Here is a 25686-nt window from a genome sequence, read left to right as displayed (position 1 = left end):
AAACTGTGGTTGTACAACTAAATACTAGTTTAGTGATTCACAGGATTGCTAAAAAAGCAGTTTGAACATAATAGTTTTGAGTTTGTAGCGTCAACAGCAGATGCTACTATTATTGTGAAGACCCCCTTTTCTACTTTTTTTTACTAATAGCCCAATTTCATAGCCTTAAGAGTGTACATATCATGAATGCTTGGTCTTGTTGGATTTGTGCAAATCTACTGAATCTACTGGTACCTTGTTTCCCATGTAACAATAAGAAATATACTCAAAACCTGGATTAATCTTTTTAGTCACATAGCACTACTATTATTCTGAACACTACTGTATGTACCTCATCAAGTCAGTAAATTCCTAGAACTGAATTGCTAGTGCATTTGTCAGTTAGGATCGACAAAGTAAATGGTGAAAGTGTCATTTTTGAGAGGAATGGCACAGAGCATTTTTTCCTGGAATTTTGTCAGTTAGGATCGACAAAGTAAATGGTGAAAGTGTCATTTTTGAGAGGACTGGCACAGAGCATTTTTTCCTGGAATTTTAACTTGTGAATAAAATTCATATTCTTTTTTATAGCCTACTTAATTGGGATAGTTTAATATTTGATTATGGTTAAGTTTTACTCATTTCATTTATTTTTCCATTTTATTTCATTTATATAGTGCCAAATCACAACAAAGTTGCCTCAAGACACTTCACACAAGTAAGGGCTAACCTTACCAACCCTCATTTAGATGTGGCCAAAAAGACAGTGATGAATTGTATCACTTTCATAGCATTATCACAAAACTGCACCATCAAATACTGTAAAATAGTTTCAACACTAAACAGAGTGGGTCGCGGCCGCAGCTTTATCTTTTAGTGAATTTTAGGGCTTGTGGCCAGCGATCGCCTTAATATTTCTTCTATTTTTCTTGTTGCTTAATGCTGACAAATTATACCTTATTTGTTGTCTTTTTGCCACCTGATTGTTTTTTTCCCCCCCTCTCTGTTTGAGGTGCGGCTCCATCCAGAAGTGCGAGTGGGTGTCTTCTTCTCCAAACCTCCCATCCTGTGCACCAGCATGGGCTCCCAAAATTTCCTATATATTTGTGTTGTCAACTGTGTCGGCAGCATAGCTCAAGCAGTGGGTCACCCCCGAGTCTGGTCTGCTTGAGGTTTCTTCCTCAAATCATCAGAGGGAGTTTTTCCTTACCACTGTCGCCTGTGTGTTTGCTCTGAGGGTTGGTAAGGTGAGACCTTACTTGTGTGAAGCACCTTGAGGCAGCATTGGTGTTATTTGGTGCTATACAAATGAAAATAAATTGAATTTGAACCGAAATGAACACTAATTATCACCCATCTATAATTTGTGTGTGTGTACCTGATGACGTCTCTCATGATGAAGTGCAGGGTCCTCATTTCATCGAGTCCTGTAAAGCTGGGCAGAGTGGCACCCAGAGCCTGACAAAACCTCTCTGCTTCCTCCCACGCCCGCTTCCTGGTCAGCCTCTCCTCGTGAAACACCTGACGAGGCAAGACAACGGTTCATGAAGCCCCCGACACGGCACTACAGCAACAGGCAGCGCCTGAGAGTACACACAGGTACATTTAATTTACAATCCTGTCACATATTTTGAGAAAACCAGGAGAACTAGAATAATAATTACACCGCCTCAGCTTATGTGCTCTACATAGGTAGGAAAAAAAAAACTCATCTTGGCTGAGGGGAACTAAGATGACCAACACTGACTTCAGTCTCTCCAAGTTCACTGCATACTTTCACTCTATGTGGCTGTAATTAGGACTGCTATGATGGTTCATGCCAGTGTGAAGAATCATGACTTCCAGGGGACTCTGTCACATTTGAAATTGCTTCAGTTATCCTTCTTAAAATTTCAAGAGAAAGAAGTACAAATAGTTTTTTGTTGCAAATAATGATTTCAGAATGATGAAAATGGATTTCTGACTCACGTTATTACAAAAGATGACTTCATTAGCTTGTACAGATCTAGTGATTGTGTTGTTAATTAACTTTCATTCTTTGATCAATAAATAACCTGATGAGAATGTTAGACAAAGCTTACGCCAGAGTGCCACAGGAAGACTTATGGTGTTGTATGAATTAGTCTTTAATGACAGAAGTATGTGAGTGTGGTGCAGGATCTGTATGAGGACAGTGTGACAGCAGAGAGACGCACAGTAGGAGTGATGAGAGTGATGGATGCATTCAATGTGGGAGGTGGGGTTATGTCTAAGACAGGCTCTGAACCCTTTTTTATTAGCAGTGGGGATGGACAAGCTGATGGACAAAGCAAGACATGAGTCTTCAAGGTCTATGATGTTTGCAGATGACATTGTGATCTGTAGTGAGCACAGAGCGCTGATTGAAACTAGCCTGGAGAGGTGGAGATTCATTCTAAATAGAAATCAAATCAGTTGTAACATGAGGTACTACATGTGTCTGAATGAGGGGGAGCATGGAGTAACGATTTGGCGACAAAGTCAGAGGTGACATTGACATGACTGGAGGAAGCAGGGTATACAGGGGGAAGGATGCTGAGAATGGAGCTGCAAACCAAGAGGAGCAGAGAAAGACCAAAGAAGAAGTTTATGGATGTGGTGAGGGAATACATACAGGTGCTTGATGATGAACAAGATAGGCTGAAATGGAGACAGATGATCTGCTACGGCAGGCCCTAAACGGTATCACTTGACAGAAGAAGTATCTCAAGGGCAACTTTGTAGTTGAACATGCAGAGATTCTACTTAACCACATACGTTCTAGGACATGTAGTCAGTCACCTTGTAGCAATATCTGAGGTTTTCTCTTGACACCCATCCATTCGGACACGGTACATTGATGTTTGGCTCTGGTGCCAGGGGTGGAGGTGGGCTTAGGTCCTTCCTACAAATAGTACCAGCCTTAAAAATGGTACAATTCTTCACTTCCCATTTTCCCAGGGGTTTTGCAGTTGACATCACTGCACAGCCTCCATACCGTCCTGAAAGCCAAAAGTAGCCATCACTGAAATTTCAAATACGTTGGATGGAAAATTTTATTTATATATATATATATATATATATATATATATATATATATATATATATATATATATATATAGACAGATGGTCCCTTGTAATCCTCATCCACATATTAAATGTCAATGAAAAAAAAAAACAAAAAACAACAAAAAAAAAACTTCAATTAGGTTTTTGGTGGAGCAGCACTAATAGCTACTTACGTGGTTCAAAAAAACCCCAGTTGCTGTAAGAAACTACATCTTGGGACCCATTCCAGCTGTGCCACTTGTACTCTCCTGTGTTCTTGATGTCCTGCAGCCCAATCCAGTAATACTGTGTTTCATTGCTGATCTGCTCTGCAAGCAAACGGCTGATGAACGTCTGCTCAAACCTGAAAAGAGCAAAACAAATGTGTTTCTTACTCAAACATACAGTACCCATGTTAAAAAATGTTTTAAATATGCCAATAAGCGTTTCACAACAACAATAAAACAAGACCTTAAAACACAGACAGGAAAGGCAATATTTCAAAGATTAAATTAAAATAAAGTTACACTTAAAGTGTTGGGGCCCTACCACCTACCGATGCAGAGGAGCGCACAGCGAGTGTTACGTAAGTACTATGACCGACAGAGCAAAAGGATTAGTTACGTATTTAAATGTTTTGTCCGCTCAGAACCTCCATGACCAGTGAAAGATCAAGGACCGAGACGTCGCCCGGTATGGCGGAGCCGGGGTCCCACCCTGGAGGCAGGACTGGGGTTGGGGCCCGCGCGTGAGCGCCTGGTGGTCGGGCCTTAGCCCATGGGGCCCGGCCGGGCTCAGCCCGAAGGAGCAACGTGGGCCCGCCCTCCTGTGGGTTCACCACCTGCAGAGGGGGCCATGGGGGTCGGGGGCAGAGAGGATTGGGTGGCGGTTGAGAGCAGGTAGCCTGGCAGCCCAGTCCATGCTCACAGCCCCTAGCTGTTGGGACGTGGAATGTCACCTCGCTGGGGGGCAAGGAGCCTGAGCTTGTGCGGGAGGTTGAGAGATACCGACTAGAGATAGTCGGGCTCACCTCCATGCACAGCATGGGCTCTGGTACCCAACTCCTGGAGAGGGGCTGGACGCTTCATTTTTCTGGCGTTGCCCACGGGGAGAGGCGGAGAGCTGGGGTTGCATTGCTTATTGCTCCCCAGCTCAGTCGCCATGTGTTGGAGTTCACTCCGGTGAACGAGAGGGTCGCATCCCTACGCCTTCGGGTCGGGGACAGGTCTCTCACCGTTGTCTCGGCCTACGGGCCGAGCAGCAGTGCAGAGTACCCGACCTTCCTGGAGTCCCTGGGAGGGGTACTAGATAGCGCTCCGACTGGGGACTCCATTGTTCTCCTGGGGGATTTCAACGCCCACGTGGGCGGCGACAGTGAGACCTGGAGGGGGGTGATCGGAAAGCACAGCCTCCCCGATCTGAACCCGAGTGGTGTTCAGTTGTTGGACTTCTGTGCTAGTCACAGTTTGTCCATCAAGAACACCATGTTTGAGCACAAGGGTGTCCATAAGTGCACGTGGCACCAGGACACCCTGAGCCGGAGGGCGATGAACGACTTTGTAGTCGTATCATCTGACCTTCGGCCACGTGTCTCGGACACTCGAGTAAAAAGAGGGGCAGAGCTACTGGCGGAACCCTCTGTCAGGGAGGTCTTCAACTCCCACCTCTGGGAGAGCTTCTCTCAGATCCCAGGGGAGGTTGGAGACATGGAGTCCAAGTGGACCATGTTCTCCACCTCCATTGTTGATGCGGCCGCTCGTAGCTGTGGTCGCAAGGTCTCTGGTGCCTGTCGCGGCGGCAATCCCCGAACCCGGTGGTGGACACCGGAAGTAAGGGATGCCGTCAAGCTGAAGAAGGAGTCCTACTTATCTTTGTTGGTAGGTGGGACCCCAGAGGCAGCTGACAGGTACCGGCAGGCCAAGCGTGCCGCAGCCCGTGCGGTCGCAGAGGCAAAAACCCGGGTCTGGGAGGAGTTCGGGGAGGCTATGGAGGAGGACTATCGGTCGGCCTCGAAGAGATTCTGGCAAACCGTCCGACGCAGCTCTCCACCGGCACTGTTTATGGTGTAGGTGGGGAGCTGTTGACCCTGACTAGGGATGTTGTTGGGCGGTGGAAGGAGTACTTCGAGGAGCTCCTCAATCCCATCGTCACGTCTTCCGAAGAGGAGGCAGAGACTGGGGACCCAGAGGCGGACTCATCCATTACCCAGGCAGAAGTCACTGAGGTGGTTAGAAAGCTCTTCGGTGGCAAGGCTCCTGGGGTGGATGAAATCCGTCCTGAGTACCTTAAGTCTGGATGTTGTGGGACTGTCTTGGCTGACATGCCTCTGCAACATCGCGTGGCGATTGGGGACAGTGCCTCTGGATTGGCAGACCAAGGTGGTGGTCCCTCTGTTTAAGAAGGGGGACTGGAGGGTGTGTTCCAACTATAGGGGGATCACACTCCTCAGCCTCCCCGGTAAGGTCTATTCCATAGTACTGGAGAGGAGAATTCGACCGATGGTCGAACCTCGGATTCAGGAGGAGCAGTGTGGTTTTTGTCCTGGTCGCAGCACACTGGACCAGCTCTACACGCTCCATCGGGTGCTCGAGGGTTCATGGGAGTTCGCCCAACCAGTCCACATGTGTTTTGTGGATCTGAAGAAGGCGTTCAACCGTGTCCCTTGGGGCACCCTGGGGGGAGTGCTCCGGGAGTACGGAGTCCTTTGCTAAGGGCTATCCGGTCCCTGTATGACCGCAGCAGGAGCTTGGTTCGCATTGCCGGTAGTAAGTCAAACCTGTTTCCACTGCACGTTGGCCTCCGCCAGGGCTGCCCTTTGTCACCAGTTCTGGTCATTATTTTTATGGACAGAATTTGTAGGCGCAGCCAGGGTGTAGAGGGGGTCTGGTTTGGGAACCACAGAATCTCGTCTCTGCTGTTTGCGGACGATGTGGTTCTGTTGGCTTCGTCAAATCAGGACCTTCAGCGTGCACTGGGGCGGTTTGCAGCCGAGTGTGAGGCGTCCGGGATGAAAATCAGCACCTCCAAAGCCAAGGCCATGGTTCTCGACCGGAAAAAGGTGCTTTGCCCTCTTCAGGTCGGTGGAGTGTCCTTGCCTCAAGTGGAGGAGTTTAAGTATCTCGGGGTCTTGTTCACGAGTGAGGGACGGATGGAGGGTGAGATCGATAGACGGATCGGTGCAACATCTGCAGTGATGCGGTCGCTGTATTGGACCGTCGTGGTGAAGCGAGAGCTGAGTAGGGGGGCAAAGCTCTCGATTTACGTTCCGATCCTCACCTATGGTCATGAGATATGGCTCATGACCGAAAGAACGAGATTGCGGGTACAAGCGGCCGAGACGAGTTTCCTCCGCAGGGTGGCTGGGTGATCCCTTAGAGACAGGGTGAGGAGCTCCGTCACTCGGGAGGAGCTCGGAGTCAAGCCGCTGCTCCTCCACGTCGAAAGGAGTCAGTTGAGGTGGCTCGGGCATCTTTTTCGGATGCCCCCTGGACGCCTCGGAGAGGTGTTCCGGGCACGTCCCATTGGGAGGAGGCCCCGGGGAAGACCCAGGACACGCTGGAAGGATTACATCTCTCGGCTGGCTTGGGAACGCCTTGGGGTTTCAATATGTTTTCATTCATATAGCAGCAAATCACAACAAAATTGCCTCAAGGCGCTTCACAGAAGTAAGGTCTAACGTCACCAACCCCCAGAGCAAGCACACAGGCAACAGTGGTAAGGAAAAACTCCATCTGATGATTTGAGGAAGAAACCTCAAGCAGACCAGACTCAAAGGCGTTTCTCCGCCTGATATCCATCTGAAAGTTTTGAACACACCATAACTTTCAGACGGACTTGGCTGACATCAGGTAACAAGGTGCGCATTTTGCGGATGGGAGAAATTACTTTTGTCTGACAAAAATGAACATGAACATATAGAATCAGTTCGTCATATGTTTCCTTGATCCGTCATAATGTGACTGGGGTTTTACTGTTAGTTACCATCTTACTGCTTTCACACCCACATTCTGTTAATAGCTCACAGCTTATACATGACTTACTGATACTACTTCTCTCCCTCTTCCAACAAAATGCTGCAATCAAGTGCATCAAATGCTGTACTTAGATCCAGTAACCACAGACAGCAACAATCAATCGGTCACCAAGTTAATAAAGTCGAATTCTGACGGGCGTGGAAGTTACCCGTTTCTTATAGTGATGTTACAGCGATCTTCAAAGGACACTTTGTTGGGGTTCACTTGATAACAGGAGTTGCCATGTCTCCTCCAACCCTAAGAAAAGGACAACAGTAGGTTGGACTTTATTTACATATGACAAGCAAATCTTTCCCAATTATTTCAGTTATATAAGCAGTCAAATAGCCGGTATTTAATCAAATAGCCAACTGATCATGACTAACAAAAAGTCAGGCTTTTCCATCACATGATAGTGCCATACGTTCTTTGGCGCATCAACACACATCGTTAGATTCCAGCCCAAAAATGCATTTTCATATTTTTTTGACATGTGATCAAAACCTCAAACTAAAATACTTTAAATATAGTTTAGCATGACCTGTCACCAAACAAACTATCATAATCTCCCCGACACTTAGAGAGATATAATGTTGACAGACAGCGCCACTAACGTTGGTTCAGACTCCTTTATACATCCTTCAAAACCAGTTAGTATCTAGTGTGCACCTGTCTAAAGTGGCTTCAAAGCGCTTTAAAACTATATATTCTTGATATACAACAGTTTAAAATAAGTCTACCTAAAAATAAACTAATAGGAGCAAATCTTCACAATTACAGTGAGATCATGAGTATGTCATTTTATTCATATATAAAAAAACAAAAAAAAACAAAAAAAAACAAAACAAACTAAGTAGTGCCCCGGGCACTGTAGCTCACCTGGCTGATATAAGACATCACAGTTTCAGCTAGAAAAGTGGGCATATATATACACACACACACACACACACACACATATATATATACACGAGGTCTGTTAGAAAACTGACTTTTTATTTTTTTTAAAAAACTATATGGATTTGAATCATGTGCGCTTGCATCAGCCAAGCTTGAACCTTCGTGCGCATGCATGAGTTTTTTCACGCCTGTCGGTTGCATCATTCGCCTGTGGGCAGGCTTTGAGTGAGCACTGGTCCTCCCCCCTCGTCGGATTTTCATTGTCAGGGAAATGGCTGAGCGATTGGAGCAGCGCTGAATCAAATTTTTCCAGAAACTGTGAGAGACAGCCAGGTGGAAACCATTCGGAAGATTCAGACGGCTTTCGGTGAAGATACTCTGTGCGTCACACAAATTAAGGAGTATTACAACCGGATTAAAGACGGCCCACAGCGGCAGAGGGCGCGCCGCGCTCCGAGCGGCCATCGACAGGCTGAAATGACCAGATCATTTCCAAAGTGAAGACTGTGTTGATCCGGCACATCGTGTGACTACCAGAGAAATCGCAGAAAACGTGGACATCAGCACTTTTGCGGCACATTCCACTGTTACAGGAGATTTTGTAATGAAAGACGTGCGGAGGAATTCGCACGTCGGGATGGAGCCGCAATGGCGCACAACAAAAAGCACGTCCGTGTTGGAAGTCTCACAGGACATGTTGTGGCATGCCCAGCTGTTACACAATTTCTCGGATACTCACTCAACTGAAAAGCCACCGAAAGCCGTCTGAATCTTCCAAATGGTTTCCAACACGGATGTGCTTTTTGTTGTGTGCCATTGCGGCTCCGTCCCGACGCGCGAATTCCTCCGCACGTCTTTCATTACAAAATCTCCCATAACAGTGGAATGTGCCGCAAAAGTGCTGATGTACACCTCTTCTGCAATTTCTCTGGTAGTCAGACGATGTCCCGGATCAACACAGCGTTCACTTTGGAAATGATCTGGTCGTTTCAGCCTGTCGATGGCCGCTCGGAGCGCGGCGTGCCCCCCCGCCGCTGTGGGCCATCTTTAATTCGGTTGTAATGCTCCTTAATTTGTGTGACGCCGAGAGTATCCTCACCGAAAGCCATCTGAATCTTCCGAATGGTTTCCACCTGGCTGTCTCTCACAGTTTCTGGAAAAATTTGATTCAGCGCTGCTCCAATCGCTCAGCCATTTCCCTGACAATGAAAATCCGACAAGGGGGGTGGACCAGTGCTCACTCAAAGCCTGCCCACAGGCGAATGACGCAACCGACAGGCGTGAAAAAACTCACACATGCGCACGAAGGTTCAAGCTTGGCTGATGCTTACCCTTGTACCATATTTCATTTCATTATCTTTAAAAACTGCTGATCAATGCAGCAATGGCAGCCATATTTGAAATGGGATCATAACGCCTCAAACAAACGTCAATGTCCTCATGGTTAGGAATCTGCACACTAAGTTTCAGCTTCATTGGTCCAGCGGTTTTGGAGAAGAAGACATCTACAGACGCAGATGACGATGATGACAGACAGATGACCTTTGGTCCAGGTGAACTAATGAATAATCAGTTTACAAAATAACTGTTTATTTTTCCTGTTGATTGCCAGTGGTAAAAAAAAAAAACTCTTGCATGGACTTTGAGAACTGATTTTGGGTAATTTTGGGGTGCTGATTCTGAATCTGAGCTCAGACTTCTTCTATCATATCACTTTTTTTGCAATTTGCATGTTCCGTATTGACTGATTATGCAAAAGTTGCTCATTCACTCACGAGTTCGACACATCTAATTATGCACATAAGCAGCTTCAAAACCAGAGTTTTTAAAGCAGGTTCATGAAATGTGAACAAAGAGCCGTAATATTGTTTATGGTGCTGAAGAGGTGTGTGACTGCGGCTTTTGCTTCCATGCTTGATACGAGAAATATGTTTTCATATCTCAAAAACATAGTAGAGAAGCTTGAATCTTCGACTGGACTGGGTTGCTTGATGCGAGGACGTTTTGCTTCAAATCGCAGAAGCTTCCTTAGCTAAAATTGTTGCTCTGGTAGTCTGACTTCTGTCTTGACTCTTGTAGAGAAGAAGACAGAAGTCAGACTACCAGAGCAAGAATTTTAGCTGTGGAAGCTTCTGCGATTTGAAGCAAAACGTCCTTGCATCAAGCAACCCAGTCCAGTCGAAGATTTAAGCTTCTCTACTATGGCAACCACCTGGACAACTGAGAGCCTTCACAGAAACATCTCAAAAACATGATGTGACTGGCAAAAACTAACACCAGATTCAGATTCAGCACCACCAAATTACCCAAAATCCACTGAAAAAGTCCATGCAAGAAAAATCATGTTGACCAGCGTCATTTCATCTGTAAGCAGATTTTATTTTTTATTTTTTTGGTTCCGTAAATATAATACACACTACAGCAATCCTTAAGAAAAAAACATAATTTAAAACTTCACAGTCAAGTCAGGAAACAACACTTACATCTTCAAACCGACATCTGGCCTCTGATGCCACTTCCTTGATCTCACCTTTCTTCTGACACATAAAAGGCAGCTTTAAAGCACAATCGCCGACACGCCAACCGTGAGACTGTGGAGAATAAACAGGTTTATTTTACAAGCTCCACACAAACAAAATGGAACAAAGACAAAAGACAACATACACGCGCATGTCAAAAAAGGGTCACACATACAAAGCTGGACAGAATGTGTGGGTCAGCAAAGAAGCGAAAGAAAGCACAGACATCCTTCTCACACACGCACCCAAACACACCTCTCCAGAGTAAAACACACAGCTGGGGTCGTAGGTTGGCTGGACTGGCTGGCTTTTGTCCCAGTAAGTGAAGGTGACCGGTGCCCGGTCCACCCACTTGAAGACTGTGGGGTTCTCACCTGCACCAACTAGACCGATCCACACATCCAGCAGCTGGGCACCTGATGGACCAAAACACACAAGTTCATCAAATTCTTTATTATCAAATAATACGACTCGTATTATTTGATGTTAGATGTTCGATGATCTGACGTGGTTTGGGAACTCTAAAGTACTTTAAGTCAACATTCAATGCCCAAATTACTGTCAGATATACTAAAATGTAAATCTGGATTAACAAAATTGCTCAACTCAAGCCCAATCGTTTGGAAATTGAATGAGATTTCACAACTTTTTCTTGAGAGAAATAATCTCTTAAAATGTTTTTCCCCCCACTGTGTATTAAAAATGACATTTACCTGCATGGAAATTAGTGTTGATCATTTCCTTGGTGTCAACAGAGTGCAGGCTGGCCAGAGCGCCTCCTCCTCTTTCAGTGTCATTACAGTACAACAGAGCATCCATGAAGTTCTGCGGCTCATCCTTCACCAACTTATAACACCATCCATCCCACGGGACCCAACCATCTGCACAGATTGTATCCTTATATGCAGACGACTCTGCAGAGAGACAGTTAGAGAGCTGTGGGATGGAGACTTTTGTCAAAACTTACAGTTGGACGCTCACTGTGTATGCAAGTGCAACTTGTTAGATCACATCTGTGCTAATTCCTTATTCTATGTTAGCTATCAAGTGTTTGTTATTTGTTTGGAAGTTTCTGAGAAATATAAGAGTTAAGTTTCACTTCCATCATATGTGCAAGTTTCAGAAACAGGAAGATCTCCCCCTGTTGGTGAGAGCCAGTAACATTAGAAATGTCAGACTGTCTAGCTGTGACTGTCTAGCGTTGGGACCAGGAGGCAGAGCTGTGGTCTTATACACCTCTCTGCAGCTTCTCTCCCCCTGCCATCCCCTTATTACCCCATCCCCGTAGAGACGGTGCCTGCTCCCAGACCACCAATAACTAGCAAAAATCTATTTAAGCATAAAAATTCAAAAAGAAAAAAATAATATAGCACCTTCAACTGCACCACAGACTAAAACAGTTAAATGTGGTCTATTAAACATTAGGTCTCTTTCTTCTAAGTCCCTGTTGGTAAATGATATAATAATTGATCAACATATTGATTTATTCTGCCTTACAGAAACTTGGTTACAGCAGGATGAATATGTTAGTTTAAATGAGTCAACACCCCCGAGTCACACTAACTGTCAGAATGCTCGTAGCACGGGCCGGGGCGGAGGATTAGCAGCAATCTTCCATTCCAGCTTATTAATTAATCAAAAACCTAGACAGAGCTTTAATTCATTTGAAAGCTTGTCTCTTAGTCTTGTCCATCCAAATTGGAAGTCCCAAAAACCAGTTTTATTTGTTATTATCTATCGTCCACCTGGTCGTTACTGTGAGTTTCTCTGTGAATTTTCAGACCTTTTGTCTGACTTAGTGCTTAGCTCAGATAAGATAATTATAGTGGGCGATTTTAACATCCACACAGATGCTGAGAATGACAGCCTCAACACTGCATTTAATCTATTATTAGACTCTATCGGCTTTGCTCAAAAAGTAAATGAGTCCACCCACCACTTTAATCATATTTTAGATCTTGTTCTGACTTATGGTATGGAAATAGAAGACTTAACAGTATTCCCTGAAAACTCCCTTCTGTCTGATCATTTTTTAATAACATTTACATTTACCCTGATGGACTACCCTGCAGTGGGGAATAAGTTTCATTACACTAGAAGTCTTTCAGAAAGCGCTGTAACTAGGTTTAAGGATATGATTCCTTCTTTATGTTCTCTAATGTCATATACCAACACAGAGCAGAGTAGCTACCTAAACTCTGTAAGGGAGCTAGAGTATCTCGTCAATAGTTTTACATCCTCATTGAAGACAACTTTGGATGCTGTAGCTCCTCTGAAAAAGAGAGCTTTAAATCAGAAGTGTCTGACTCCGTGGTATAACTCACAAACTCGTAGCTTAAAGCAGATAACCCGTAAGTTGGAGAGGAAATGGCGTCTCACTAATTTAGAAGATCTTCACTTAGCCTGGAAAAAGAGTTTGTTGCTCTATAAGAAAGCCCTCCGTGAAGCTAGGACATCTTTCTACTCATCACTAATTGAAGAAAATAAGAACAACCCCAGGTTTCTTTTCAGCACTGTAGCCAGGCTGACAAAGAGTCAGAGCTCTATTGAGCTGAGTATTCCATTAACTTTAACTAGTGATGACTTCATGACTTTCTTTGCTAACAAAATTTTGACTATTAGAGAAAAAATTACTCATAACCATCCCAAAGATGTATCGTTATCTTTGGCTGCTTTCAGTGATGCCGGTATTTGGTTAGACTCTTTCTCTCCGATTGTTCTGTCTGAGTTATTTTCATTAGTTACTTCATCCAAACCATCAACATGCTTATTAGACCCCATTCCTGCCAGGCTGCTCAAGGAAGTCCTACCATTATTTAATGCTTCAATCTTAAATATGATCAATCTATCTTTGTTAGTTGGTTATGTACCACAGGCCTTTAAGGTGGCAGTAATTAAACCATTACTTAAAAAGCCATCATTTGACCCAGCTATCTTAGCTAATTATAGGCCAATCTCCAACCTTCCTTTTCTCTCAAAGATTCTTGAGAGGGTAGTTGTAAAACAGCTAACTGATCACCTGCAGAGGAATGGTCTATTTGAAGAGTTTCAGTCAGGTTTTAGAATTCATCATAGTACAGAAACAGCATTAGTGAAGGTTACAAATTATCTTCTTATGGCTTCGGACAGTGGACTTATCTCTGTGCTTGTTCTGTTGGACCTCAGTGCTGCTTTTGATACTGTTGACCATAAAATTTTATTACAGAGATTAGAGCATGTCATAGGTATTAAAGGCACTGCGCTGCGGTGGTTTGAATCATATTTGTCTAATAGATTACAGTTTGTTCATGTAAATGGGGAATGTTCTTCACAGACTAAAGTTAATTATGGAGTTCCACAAGGTTCTGTGCTAGGACCAATTTTATTCACTTTATACATGCTTCCCTTGGGCAGTATTATTAGACGGTACTACTTAAATTTTCATTGTTACGCAGATGATACCCAGCTTTATCTATCCATGAAGCCAGAGGATACACACCAATTAGCTAAACTGCAGGATTGTCTTACAGACATAAAGACATGGATGACCTCTAATTTCCTGCTTTTAAACTCAGATAAAACTGAAGTTATTGTACTTGGCCCCACAAATCTTAGAAGCATGGTGTCTAACCAGATCGTTACTCTGGATGGCATTTCCCTGATCTCTAGTAATACTGTGAGAAATCTTGGAGTTATTTTTGATCAGGATATGTCATTCAAAGCGCATATTAAACAAATATGTAGGACTGCCTTTTTGCATTTACGCAATATCTCTAAAATCAGAAAGGTCTTGTCTCAGAGTGATGCTGAAAAACTAATTCATGCATTTATTTCCTCTAGGCTGGACTATTGTAATTCATTATTATCAGGTTGTCCTAAAAGTTCCCTAAAAAGCCTTCAGTTGGTTCAGAATGCTGCAGCTAGAGTACTGACGGGGACTAGCAGGAGAGAGCATATCTCACCCGTGTTGGCCTCTCTTCATTGGCTTCCTGTTAATTCTAGAATAGAATTTTAAAATTCTTCTTCTTACTTATAAGGTTTTGAATAATCAGGTCCCATCTTATGTTAGGGACCTCGTAGTACCATATTACCCCATTAGAGCGCTTCGCTCTCAGACTGCGGGCTTACTTGTGGTTCCTAGGGTTTGTAAGAGTAGAATGGGAGGCAGAGCCTTCAGCTTTCAGGCTCCTCTCCTGTGGAACCAGCTCCCAATTCAGATCAGGGAGACAGATACCCTCTCTACTTTTAAGATTAGGCTTAAAACTTTCCTTTTCGCTAAGGCTTATAGTTAGGGCTGGATCGGGTGACCCTGGACCATCCCTTGGTTATGTTGCTTTAGACGTAGACTGTGGGGGGTTCCCATGATGCACTGTTTCTTTCTTTTTTTGCTCCGTATGCATCACTCTGCATTTAATCATTAGTGATCGATCTCTGCCCCCCTTCTCTGCATGTCTTTTTCCTGGTTCTTTCCCTCAGCCCCAACCAGTCTCAGCAGAAGACTGCCCCTCCCTGAGCCTGGTTCTGCTGGAGGTTTCTTCCTGTTAAAGGGGAGTTTTTCCTTCCCACTGTGGCCAAGTGCTTGCTCATAGGGGGTCGTTTTGACCGTTGGGGTTTTTCATGGTTATTGTATGGCCTTGCCTTGCAATATGGAGCGCCTTGGGGCAACTGTTTGTTGTGATTTGGCGCTATATAAGAAAAAAGTTGATTGATTGATTGACTAAACCACACCCACTGTGACGCCCACAAGGTATAAAAAGTGTTGTATGACTCATTTTAGGGGCTTTTCACAACATGGACACTGTCTGTGAGAGGCCCAGGCTTAGTTTTTGTAGGGACTTTTAATAAATAAATTTAATAATTTTTGTTAAGGGGCAGTAAATTACAAAAAGAACCAGGGTAGAAATTACACTATTAAACAGCCGTGTGCACAAATTTTGAAACGTTCCGGAAACAAATAGGACTTTTTGTTGTACATGATGAATGTTGAGCCAGAGAAACTTTTCCCACTCCAATCCCAGTTCACACGGACCAAGCGCAGCGGGGTCCGTACTTACACTGAGGTCTAATATTTTCCCGTACAGACCTCGCATCTGGTTAACGACCTTTTATTATTCACATTTCACAATAGAAAACTGACAATTATTGATTACTGCAAGAAATTTGTGTTATCAAGAAAATGGTTACAAAAAAGCCCATTCAGCAAAGCATGCTACTTGATTCCCCCATTAACAGTACAGCCAACTCTTGAGCTTTAGCTGGCGCACAGTGATATTTTTTCTAAGGACGGCAAAAGCATGACACACCATAGACAGAGAAAAAATCAAGAACTGAACTGTCCAATAAATGGGCATGCTGGCTTTGTGTTGGGTTTTTGTTTGTTTTTTATAGAGCAGAAGTTACAAAACATTTTTGCTGTAAATGATAAATGTCAGCAGGGTATTGTTCCTGATAAATTGTCAAAGCCACCAATCATCAATAGAATTCTTCTCCATTGCAACATGCATCAGTGACATCACTATAATGAACATCACAACATCTCATGTTTTGTTCATGTGATAAGCGTTAATCTACTTAAGTTCAACTATTTCACAAAAAAGATGTCCGAACCAGCCCAGATGGCTCCTTTTGATGCTTCTTTGCACTGAAAGTTGCCAGCTGGGGTGGTTCCTGCATCTGGTGAGGATGCCCCCGGTCATCTCCCAAGGGAGGTCTTCTAAGCACATCCAACTGGGAGGAAGTCCCGGGGAAGGTCCAGGACATGCTGGTAGATTGTATTTCCTAGCTGATTTGGGAACGACTTGGGAACGGCTCGGGATCCCCCAGAAAAAGTCAGGGATGAATGAATGAATGAATGAAAACTGTTTATTTCGAACATTTGATACAACAACAATTACAAGATAGATCAGTAAAGACAAAACAAAAAAGTTCCTACTGTGTACCCAACATGTCCGAAAAGGGGTAGGGTGAAGCATCAGCTTATTTATCCCTACCCCTTAGGGATAGAGTAGTGTGGGATGAACTACTTCATCCTCTACCACAGCAACCCAGACCTGGATTAGTAGCAGACATGGTTAATGTTTACAGGGTTCTGGACCATCAAATTCATCAATGACACCAAAATTACAATCAGCTCAAGGCCTGCTCAGGTTGTATTAGTGGTGCAGTTTAGCTAAACGTTCCATAACAATTGTGCATTATGTGAGAAAAGCACCAAATTTGGCATCGACGTAGTTAAAGATATTTAAAATAAAACTGGATATTGAGCCATTGTGAATTTTTATCACGGTTGTCATGGCAACCATTGTTCAAAATTAATATTGGTAAATGCTCGAATTGTATTGAAAAGTATACTACATTATTTGTCTGATTGCAAAGATTCCAAAAAGGTAAAGTTTAGACTATCCATGACTGAATGTTCTAAATTTATAAAGGTAAAAAAGATGACAAAGGTCCATTTCCAGTTTGTGTGGTTACTATAGTTCTGTATATCACCCTTATCTTGTTGTCCAAGATCTGGTTAAAAACTCCACTGACATCTCTCCTAAATATTCCCATGTTTCCACTGGTACAGTGAGTAAAATAAATATTGGACATATCACCACGTTTCTCAGTAAATATTTCTAAAGGTGCTATTGGCATGAAATTTTCACCAGATGTCATTAACAACCCAGGTAATCCACAGATGCAAAGTAATCAAACCATAGATGGCCATAAATTAAGCTATGTGTCATAATGTGAAATGAAAGAGGGGTGCAAAAAACACATGGAAAGCCAAGATACCAGCTGAAATCTATCAGTAATTGGAAAGCACTCCTGCCCCTTGTCAGTGCAAATTCATATCATTTGGTTCAGTCCCAACTGATGGGACTATAAAAAGGTGACTCATTACCAAGGTGTCGCACAAGAAACATCTCATGATGAGAAAAAGCAAAGCGCTCTCTCAAGATTTTCACAACCTTATTGTTGCAAAATATACTGACGATATTGGTTAGAGAAGGATTTCTAAATATTCCAGTGAGCACTGTTGAGGCCATAATCCAGAACTGGAAAGAACGTCATTTCACCATAAACCGGTCACGACAGATTTCTTCCAGTGAAAAGAATCAGAGGAGTTGTAAAGCACCGCTTGTGGAGAGCTTCAGAAAGACCTGGAATTAGTAGGTGCAACTGTTTCAAAGAAAACAACTATTGTACTCAACCACCATGGTCTATATGCACGCTCACCATGCAAGACTCCACTGCTGAAGAAAAAGCATGTTGAAGCCCATTTAAAATTTGCTGCACAACATTTAGGAAAATGTGCACTTCAAATAGCACAAGTGAGACCGACAGCTTACCAACCTGTTGCTGTTTGAGAGCCATTGACCTTCTTCTTGCAGACATATGGTAACCGTTTGCTGCACGACTCGGATTCAAAGTGCTGGTTGGAGTTCAGGACGCCACAGTCTGATTCCTCGATGGTGGAAGCAGCTGGCATTCCTGTCAAACCCAGTGAGAAACATGTCTGCCGTTACAACAGCACCAACACTGATGTGCTGTAAATTACAGCAACCATAAAGAGGTCACAGAGGTCAACTAAAGTCCAGAAGGCAGCATGTATGGTATGTAGGATGTAGTATCCTTAACGTTTACACGTCCATGTTTTTACAACAGTAAGCTTTATACAATGTCCCATTCATTACCATTAATTGGTTATTCTGCAACACTATCTGCCAGTAGCACAATGGCCAGGCACAATCACATTCTTTGTTTGTCACACGAAAAAGTGTGAGTTTATAGAAGGGCAGAGGAAAAAAAATAAAAAATGAGCAGATCCCAGCAGGAGGAGCTGCTTCTGATACTGAAACCAATATCAAAAATAAGATGAAAAGTATGTGAACTTTAGTACATCAGTATCACATTTCCACATGCGATTCAGACACTTAAAACCGTGCATTTGACAAGTCCTTACTGCCTCCTTATGACAAATATGGGCCACAAAATACTGCAGAGGATGATTCCACGTGATGCCTCAAACCTGTGAGATGACTTTTTTTTTAGCCTCATGTCACTCCAGAGTATTCACACAAATGCACTAATAAGCACAGAACAAATCTCAAAAGCAACACAAAACAAAGACAAAAGGCCAAAACTAAAGATCATCGTACCTTCTTCCCACCGCAGTATAAAAAGAGGGGAGCCATCTGACCACTGCCAGCCTGCTGAAGTGTCTAACTGGTGAAGGCCTATCCACATCCTGTCAGGCATTCGCTCTAGGCCATCCAATACTGACCCACGAAACACCACAGCACATATAATAAAATAAAATAAAAAAACAGTAATAGTGCGTTAATTTTGGAACAGTAAACATAATTACTCCAGCAATATCATTATCCTCATTTTATTCTGTTTTTATTTGTGTTGCCAAATGCAGAGCAAGTAAATGGGCTCAGAACCATGACTCTCTCTGTGTGTGTGTGTGTGTGTGTGTGTAGAAATTTTGATTTTAAACCATCACTGTGGGGACAAATGAACTGGTCCTCACAGTTCCAAAGGTCTGTTTGAGTGTTAAGACTTGGTTTTTGGGTTAGGATTAAGTATTTCTCTGTGATGGAATACATCCCTGTTAGTGCAGCAGATAGGGGGAGGTGATGGTCTAGTAGTTAAGGTGTTGGGCTTGAGTCCAGAAGATCATGGGTTCAAATTCCCGCCCGACTGGAAAATCACTAAGGGCCCTTGGGCAAGGCCTTTAATCCCCTATTGCTCCCGGCAGCACCCTGACATCGGGGTAAATGTGAGGCATAATTGTAAAATGCCTTGAGCATCTGATGCAGATGGAAAAGCGCTATATAAATGCAGTCCATTTACCATAAGTGAATATTTACTGAGGGATCCTTCAAATGGTGATTCAAGCACCAAATTTGGCACACGTACTCCTTAGACATTACTCTTTTAAAAATGCAAGCAGCCACATGAACTTTCAATAGGCAGCCAAGAAGGGGTCAATTGAAGAATTACACAGGGGTCAAAATTTAAAAATGCTCCAGTCATACTGAAAGGTATTCCATATTATTTGTCTGATCATAAAGATTCCAAAAAGGTATAGTATGGACAATGTGTGAATGAACGTTATGGAGTTATGGGGTAAAAATGGCAAGAATGGTGACAAAGATGTTTCAATTTGTACAGTGGTGCTGCCCCCGCGACCCGACTCAGGATAAAGCGGAAGAAAATGGATGGATGGATTTTTATGAATTTGAACAGCACTATTCAGATTTCACACAGCTCAATCCATCTCTTAGATTGAATCCGGCTTGAGCCACATTGCCAACCCCAGTCTAAATGGGGTCTAAGAAATCAGACAAGGTCAATGTTGGGTGTGTTTCAGTTCTAACTGCATCAGGTGCCTCAGTCTCAGAAACCTTGTGTATGTGATATCTTGGCAAAGACTTCATATGCTGTATGTACAAACAGGTAAAACATGCTACACAAGATCACCGTACTAAAACTTAAGTCAAAAAGGACACGTGTCAATTCTACGTTTGGCCACTGGGGAACAGAATCTCTGACCGTAAATTATACTTTACTGAGAACTTGCACAAATTTGAGGGTGGGCTCAATATACACAGGTTGTTATTGTTATATTTAAACCATTTTATGAGCAACATTTTAAATAAGCTGTACTGTTAAGTCATGCACAAATCAACAGATATTACAGTTGGCATGAAGACGAGCGATGGGAATTGATAAGACTGTTGATATCATTACAATTAGTGATTGTGCTTATCAGTCAGATTCTTCATTGATTCCTGGTGAATTTTAAAAATGGAAAGTAGACCTACACAGGTTTTCAGCATTAATGGAGCCATTTTGTTCTTTAAGAAATAATAAAAACAACCACCACCTTTGGTAACAGTTTCCACACAGAAATTCTAAGTGAATTTTCAGTTTATGTGGCTTCTCCCTTTCTGATGATCTTTTGCCACCATAACAATAGATAGAGGATAGGCATTAGTACCAAGTTGTAGAATCTCCTTACAGGTTTTGGAATGTAGATCCTCTGGTCCAGACAGACTGAACAGATCAGCTCCTTGACTACGACATGAATCCAAAGCTTCCTGCCAAGACACGGCAGCGCTGGGAACAAACTCATAGCAGGAGACTCCTTCCGGTCCTTCAAACAGAGTCTGGCAACCCTCCTCTACAAATTCAAAAGAAAATCAACTTACACAAGCAAAACAAATACTGTAACATCCAGCCAGGCAACACAAATCACGATAAAAATGCATCCTGGACCTGAGCCCCAACCAGTCCCAGCAGAAGACTGCCCCTCCCTGAGCCTGGTTCTGCTGGAGGTTTCTTCCTGTTAAAAGGGAGTTTTTCCTTCCTACTGTCGCCAAGTGCTTGCTCACAGGGGGTCGTTTTGACCGTTGGGGTTTTACATAATTATTGTATGGCCTTGCCTTACAATATAAAGCGCCTTGGGGCAACTGTTTGTTGTGATTTGGCGCTATATAAATAAAATTGATTTGATCCTTCTCTGCCAAACAGGAAAAATCAAATACAGAAAGACTAATTAAAAGTCACAAAAAATCTTACCAAGTCATAGACCCACATATAACAATAATAATAATAATAATAACAACAATAACAATAATAATAATAATAAGAGTAAGAAGAAGAAGAAGAAAAATGCAACGTGCCAGGTGTCAGACAGTGTCCCTTCTTTCTGTCTTGGTCATAGTCCAAGGTGGTGGAACACCAGGACAGTCCCGGGGAATCCTGGTCCGGGAGGCATCCATGATGCCAACTGCTGTTGTAGAGGAAGGGGAACACACACGGAGCTCCAGCAGAGTTCCCACTGGTGGTGTGGACAACTATTCACAGAGGAGAGAGGAGCAGAGAGCCAAGGTCAAACACCTACTCCAAAGTATCCTCCTAAAACACAGGCTTTGAATTAGGTCCCCATATTGTGGATGTAACATCTCACGAGGTTACAACACACAAACAGAAAATATCAATAAAAATAAGACAACTAAAACTCAGACCAGATTCTTTCTCTGATAAGACAGATGATAAGAAAGCAGTTTCAGTCTTTTGTTCATGGTAATGAGTCATTCACGTCATCAGCAGCATCATCCTCTCATCTTTGTTGGAATTATAGTTTTATTATAAGGTTTATAGGGTCATTCTGTGTGAAATCATCAGGTGCCTCCCAGGTCACCGACCCGGATTCTCATGATTTTCTTTTGCAAGTACCTACATACGTGATGAACAGATGCAAAATACTTCTGCTTAATTCCAAGTAGTTTTTTAGATAATATTTTTAATAAGGGTGCCCACAATCCTATTTTTCACTTGCAAACGCATTTTGAGCTTTTTTTTTCCCATTTTCAAAAGGCATTATCTCAGCTGAAAATGCAGATATAAAGCTCAAATTTGGAATAAACCCTATATGTGTGTAAAACATTGTGGTCATAACTTGAAGGGTTTTTGAATTATTCACTCTTGAATATCGAACATGATCATAGAATGTCAAAAATAGGCCTCCAGTCTCTTTCTGATTTGACCATGTGGGCAAGTAATCAGCTACTTCATAATTTTTTTGTGGAGAGCATATTGATATACCAACTTTATGTCATTTTTAAAAAAAAAATGTAGCTCAAATGCCTTCATAGTGAAAAAAAATTTGCAAAGTAGGGTACCGTAACGTGGCGCGAACCAATTTTGAATCTGTATTTGCATATTCAGAAAGCAATATGTCAGCTCTGAATGGAAGCATAAAGCTCTAATTTGGTATTTACAATATTTGGCACCCCAAAATAATGGATCAACTTTGAAAGACAGATTACTGAGCTTATTTTTTCTATCATGGCATCATAAATTTAGCAATTCAGTCATCATCGCAATATTCAATTGATATTATAGAAATATGATTGGTAAAAAGAAAGGGCTTTTATTCTGCAATTAGCATAAACTAAACATTAATAACCATCATAAGATTTACTTTGTATAAATACAAAAAACAGCAGCAAAGTTTTTAACAGTACTTGACAGTATTTAAAATTCTTCAGCTTCAAATCTATATCCAAAGCACTGATCAATATAGATACAGTTCTATACCTATATATACACACATATACATGTATATATAATCGAGTTTCAAGAGTCAATAATTCAAAGACCCTTCAAGTTATGACCACAATGTTTTCCACACATATAACTAGTACCCCAGATATGTGTATTCTACAATATGAAGATTATCCATTGAACGACTTCTTTAGTACAGCTCTTTGAATTTTTGTATTTTTTTTTTTTTTTGCGAGAATGGACAAACTGCCATTTTTGTAATGCTACAGAATAAAAAATTAGTTCTGTATCCCATTTTTTAAATTTACTACTGTATCTGGGGTACCCAAATAGGCTGTATTCCAAATCTGAGCCATATATATGAATTTTTAGCTGCGATAATGCCTTTTAAAAATGAAAAAAGCTCAAAATGCATTTGCGAGTATAAAATAAGACTGTGGGTACCCTAATAAAAAAAAAATTATATCTAAAAATCTACTTGGAATTAAGCAGAAATATTTTGCATGTGTTCATCATGAGAATCCGAGTCGGTGACCCAGGAAGATTTTGGAAAATCTGATGATTTCACACAGAATGACCCTATCAGAAAGAATTCTGGACTTTCATAGAAGTATAGTGTGTAATGGTACTGTGAATCATTTTCGCCAACGCGAAGCATAAACGCCAATGCTGATGATTTGCGTCCAGAGTTGGCAAGTCTGTGATGCAAAAGGCATTTGCTGAAAATTCTGTTTGTTAAGTGTATGATTCTGAAAAAAGCACCCGTGTGACCATCCAGGAGATGGTCAAAATGCATAGAGCACTGCCATCTACTGGATGGGAGTGTGAATAACAATGAACAACCAGACTCTCGCTTTTTCAGAATCACACACTTAAACAGAATTTTCAGTTTTGCAAATACCTTTTTTTTTTTTTTACAAATTAAAAAAAATTACATATTTACAAATACACATTTATTTGTAAAAACTAACACACGTGTTGGGTTTTTACAAATAAATAAACCAACCAACCAGTGATCAAAGGACGCTCATTTTCCCATAATGCCTTTTGGCATATGTTCCTGTTGATGCTCAAACCGTGAGAATTAGCGCATTACTTTAAAACTAAAATACAGTCAACAAAAATATAAACGCAACACTTTTGGTTTTGCTCCCATTTTGTATGAGATGAACTTAAAGATCTAAAACTTTTTCCACATACACAATATCACCATTTCCCTCAAATATTGTTCACAAACCAGTCTAAATCTGTGACAGTGAACACTTCTCCTTTGCTGAGATAATCCATCCCACCTCACAGGTGTGCCATATCAAGATGCTGATTAGACACCATGATTAGTGCACAGGTGTGCCTTAGACTGCCCACAATAAAAGGCCACTCTGAAAGGTGCAGTTTTATCACACAGCACAATGCCACAACTGTTCCTAGATTACTTTAACAGGTAAAGTGAATCATACTCGTGATAGGTGACCCGCCCCCACTCTCATTCTTTCTTTCTTTCTCTTTTTCTTCTCTTCTTTCTCTTTTCTCAACTCTCTGTATTTTTTGTATTTGTTCCTAATTTTGTATGTGTCAAAAAAGAAAAAACCTTAATAAAGAGATTTAAAAAAAAAAAAAAAAAAGGTACAGATGTCTGTCTTTCCATACTGAGCAGTTTACAGACCGCAAATCAAACAACACAGTGAGCAACGACTGTGAAACAAAAGTGAAAGCAAGTTTTTAATCTTGCACAACCCTGCTGAGTGTTTTCTCACCTGATACTGTGCAACTGAAGGTAACTAGAACAACCATAAAACAGTTCAGCAGAATTCCCCAAAACTGCCACAACACAATTTGCTCCTACATCACAAAACAAGCCCATCCCTTAAACTTTGACAATCTCACAGAGACTGATCGGACTTATAAATGCTGTACACACTTGTCTTGTTTTTGTAAAGAATGTGCAAAAACCTGTTTAATCATATGACCCAAAACCTATCAAAATCAATGCCTGTATGTCCAGGGTAGTAACATACAAGGGCACACGGATACATCTCAAACTTAAATCACTGTAATATACGCCAGCGTTTTCCCTGGAACAGTTTTCAGTCCCTGTGGTACTCACCAACCCCTCAAATGGTGAGCTGATTTGTATGGAAAACTGTGAGAGGCAAAGAAATGTAAATACTAAAGTTAAGTGATGTGCTTGTTATTTATGTAGTCCTGCAAAAGCTGGATCATCGATGGTTAAAAAAAAAAAATACATACTTTCCACAGAAGATACACGTTTTCTTTTTCATATTATAAGAAGTATAAGAGTACCCAAAGACTAGGATCACTTCGTTTCGGCTTCATGTACCAGCTACACCGATGCAAACAATATATTTGGGTAGAAACAAAATTTAACGTGCATATTTATTACCAGAATCACCCAGTCACCACTAACTGATGTCAGGGTGAATGTCCACCCAGTTCTTTTTCTTCAAAGTTCAAGTCTAGTCACCCTGGTACGGCATGTCCACCCAAAAGGAGACTGTGCCAACTGCGGGGTGCCAGTTAGTAACCCTCACAATGGCAGACTTGCTGTTCTATAAAACAGCACTCAGACCACGTTAAGAATCTGTGTTTTTGTTTTTAGATTTATTTTAATGGTACACTGGCTTCAGCAGTGTGGATGTGTGAAACAGGAGTTAACAGCATGAACGGTGAAAGAGAACTTCATAAAAAACAAACAAAAAAAAAAAAACAACGTGCAGTGCACATGTAGAGGTTAATGTCCAACCTTTTTTATATCGTCCATATCCTGTTTTTTTTAACTATTGGCAATCTGTGGAATAGATGTCAGACTCTCTCACACCTTCTACTGAAAGCTCTGACTGCACTGATGCAGACAGCAGCAGAAACTTTTAAGCTGACTGCTGATAAAACTCAACATGCAAAAACGAGTGAGGGGATTGATGATCAATACAACTGGTGCACGTGCAAGGTCAAATAGAGTATTTTCACACACAGCATTGCATTTTAAACTGTGAAAAACGAGTATGAGTTCCAATCATACATATACACATACATATACATACACATACATATACACACACACACATACACACACACACACACACACACATACATACACACACACACACACACACACACACACACACACACACACACACACACACACACACACACACACACACCACACA

At 42.0% G+C, this 25686-nt stretch overlaps 1 protein-coding gene across 1 annotated transcript in view; it reads right to left on the bottom strand.

The window, feature by feature from the left end:
- The window catches only part of ly75 (lymphocyte antigen 75), a 90762-nt gene that overhangs the window by 51726 nt on the left and 13350 nt on the right, over window positions 1–25686 (bottom strand). The window contains 11 exon segments of the mRNA XM_034195254.1: window positions 1358–1500; window positions 2779–2978; window positions 3219–3388; window positions 7207–7295; window positions 10418–10525; window positions 10709–10869; window positions 11167–11367; window positions 17774–17911; window positions 18580–18699; window positions 20451–20612; window positions 21115–21288. Of these exon segments, the coding sequence (XP_034051145.1) occupies window positions 1358–1500; window positions 2779–2978; window positions 3219–3388; window positions 7207–7295; window positions 10418–10525; window positions 10709–10869; window positions 11167–11367; window positions 17774–17911; window positions 18580–18699; window positions 20451–20612; window positions 21115–21288 (1666 nt within the window).

Source organism: Thalassophryne amazonica, chromosome 2 (genome assembly GCF_902500255.1).
Source record: "Thalassophryne amazonica chromosome 2, fThaAma1.1, whole genome shotgun sequence".
NCBI classification, from domain to species: domain Eukaryota; kingdom Metazoa; phylum Chordata; class Actinopteri; order Batrachoidiformes; family Batrachoididae; genus Thalassophryne; species Thalassophryne amazonica.
This window is presented reverse-complemented; position numbering and strand designations above follow the sequence as displayed.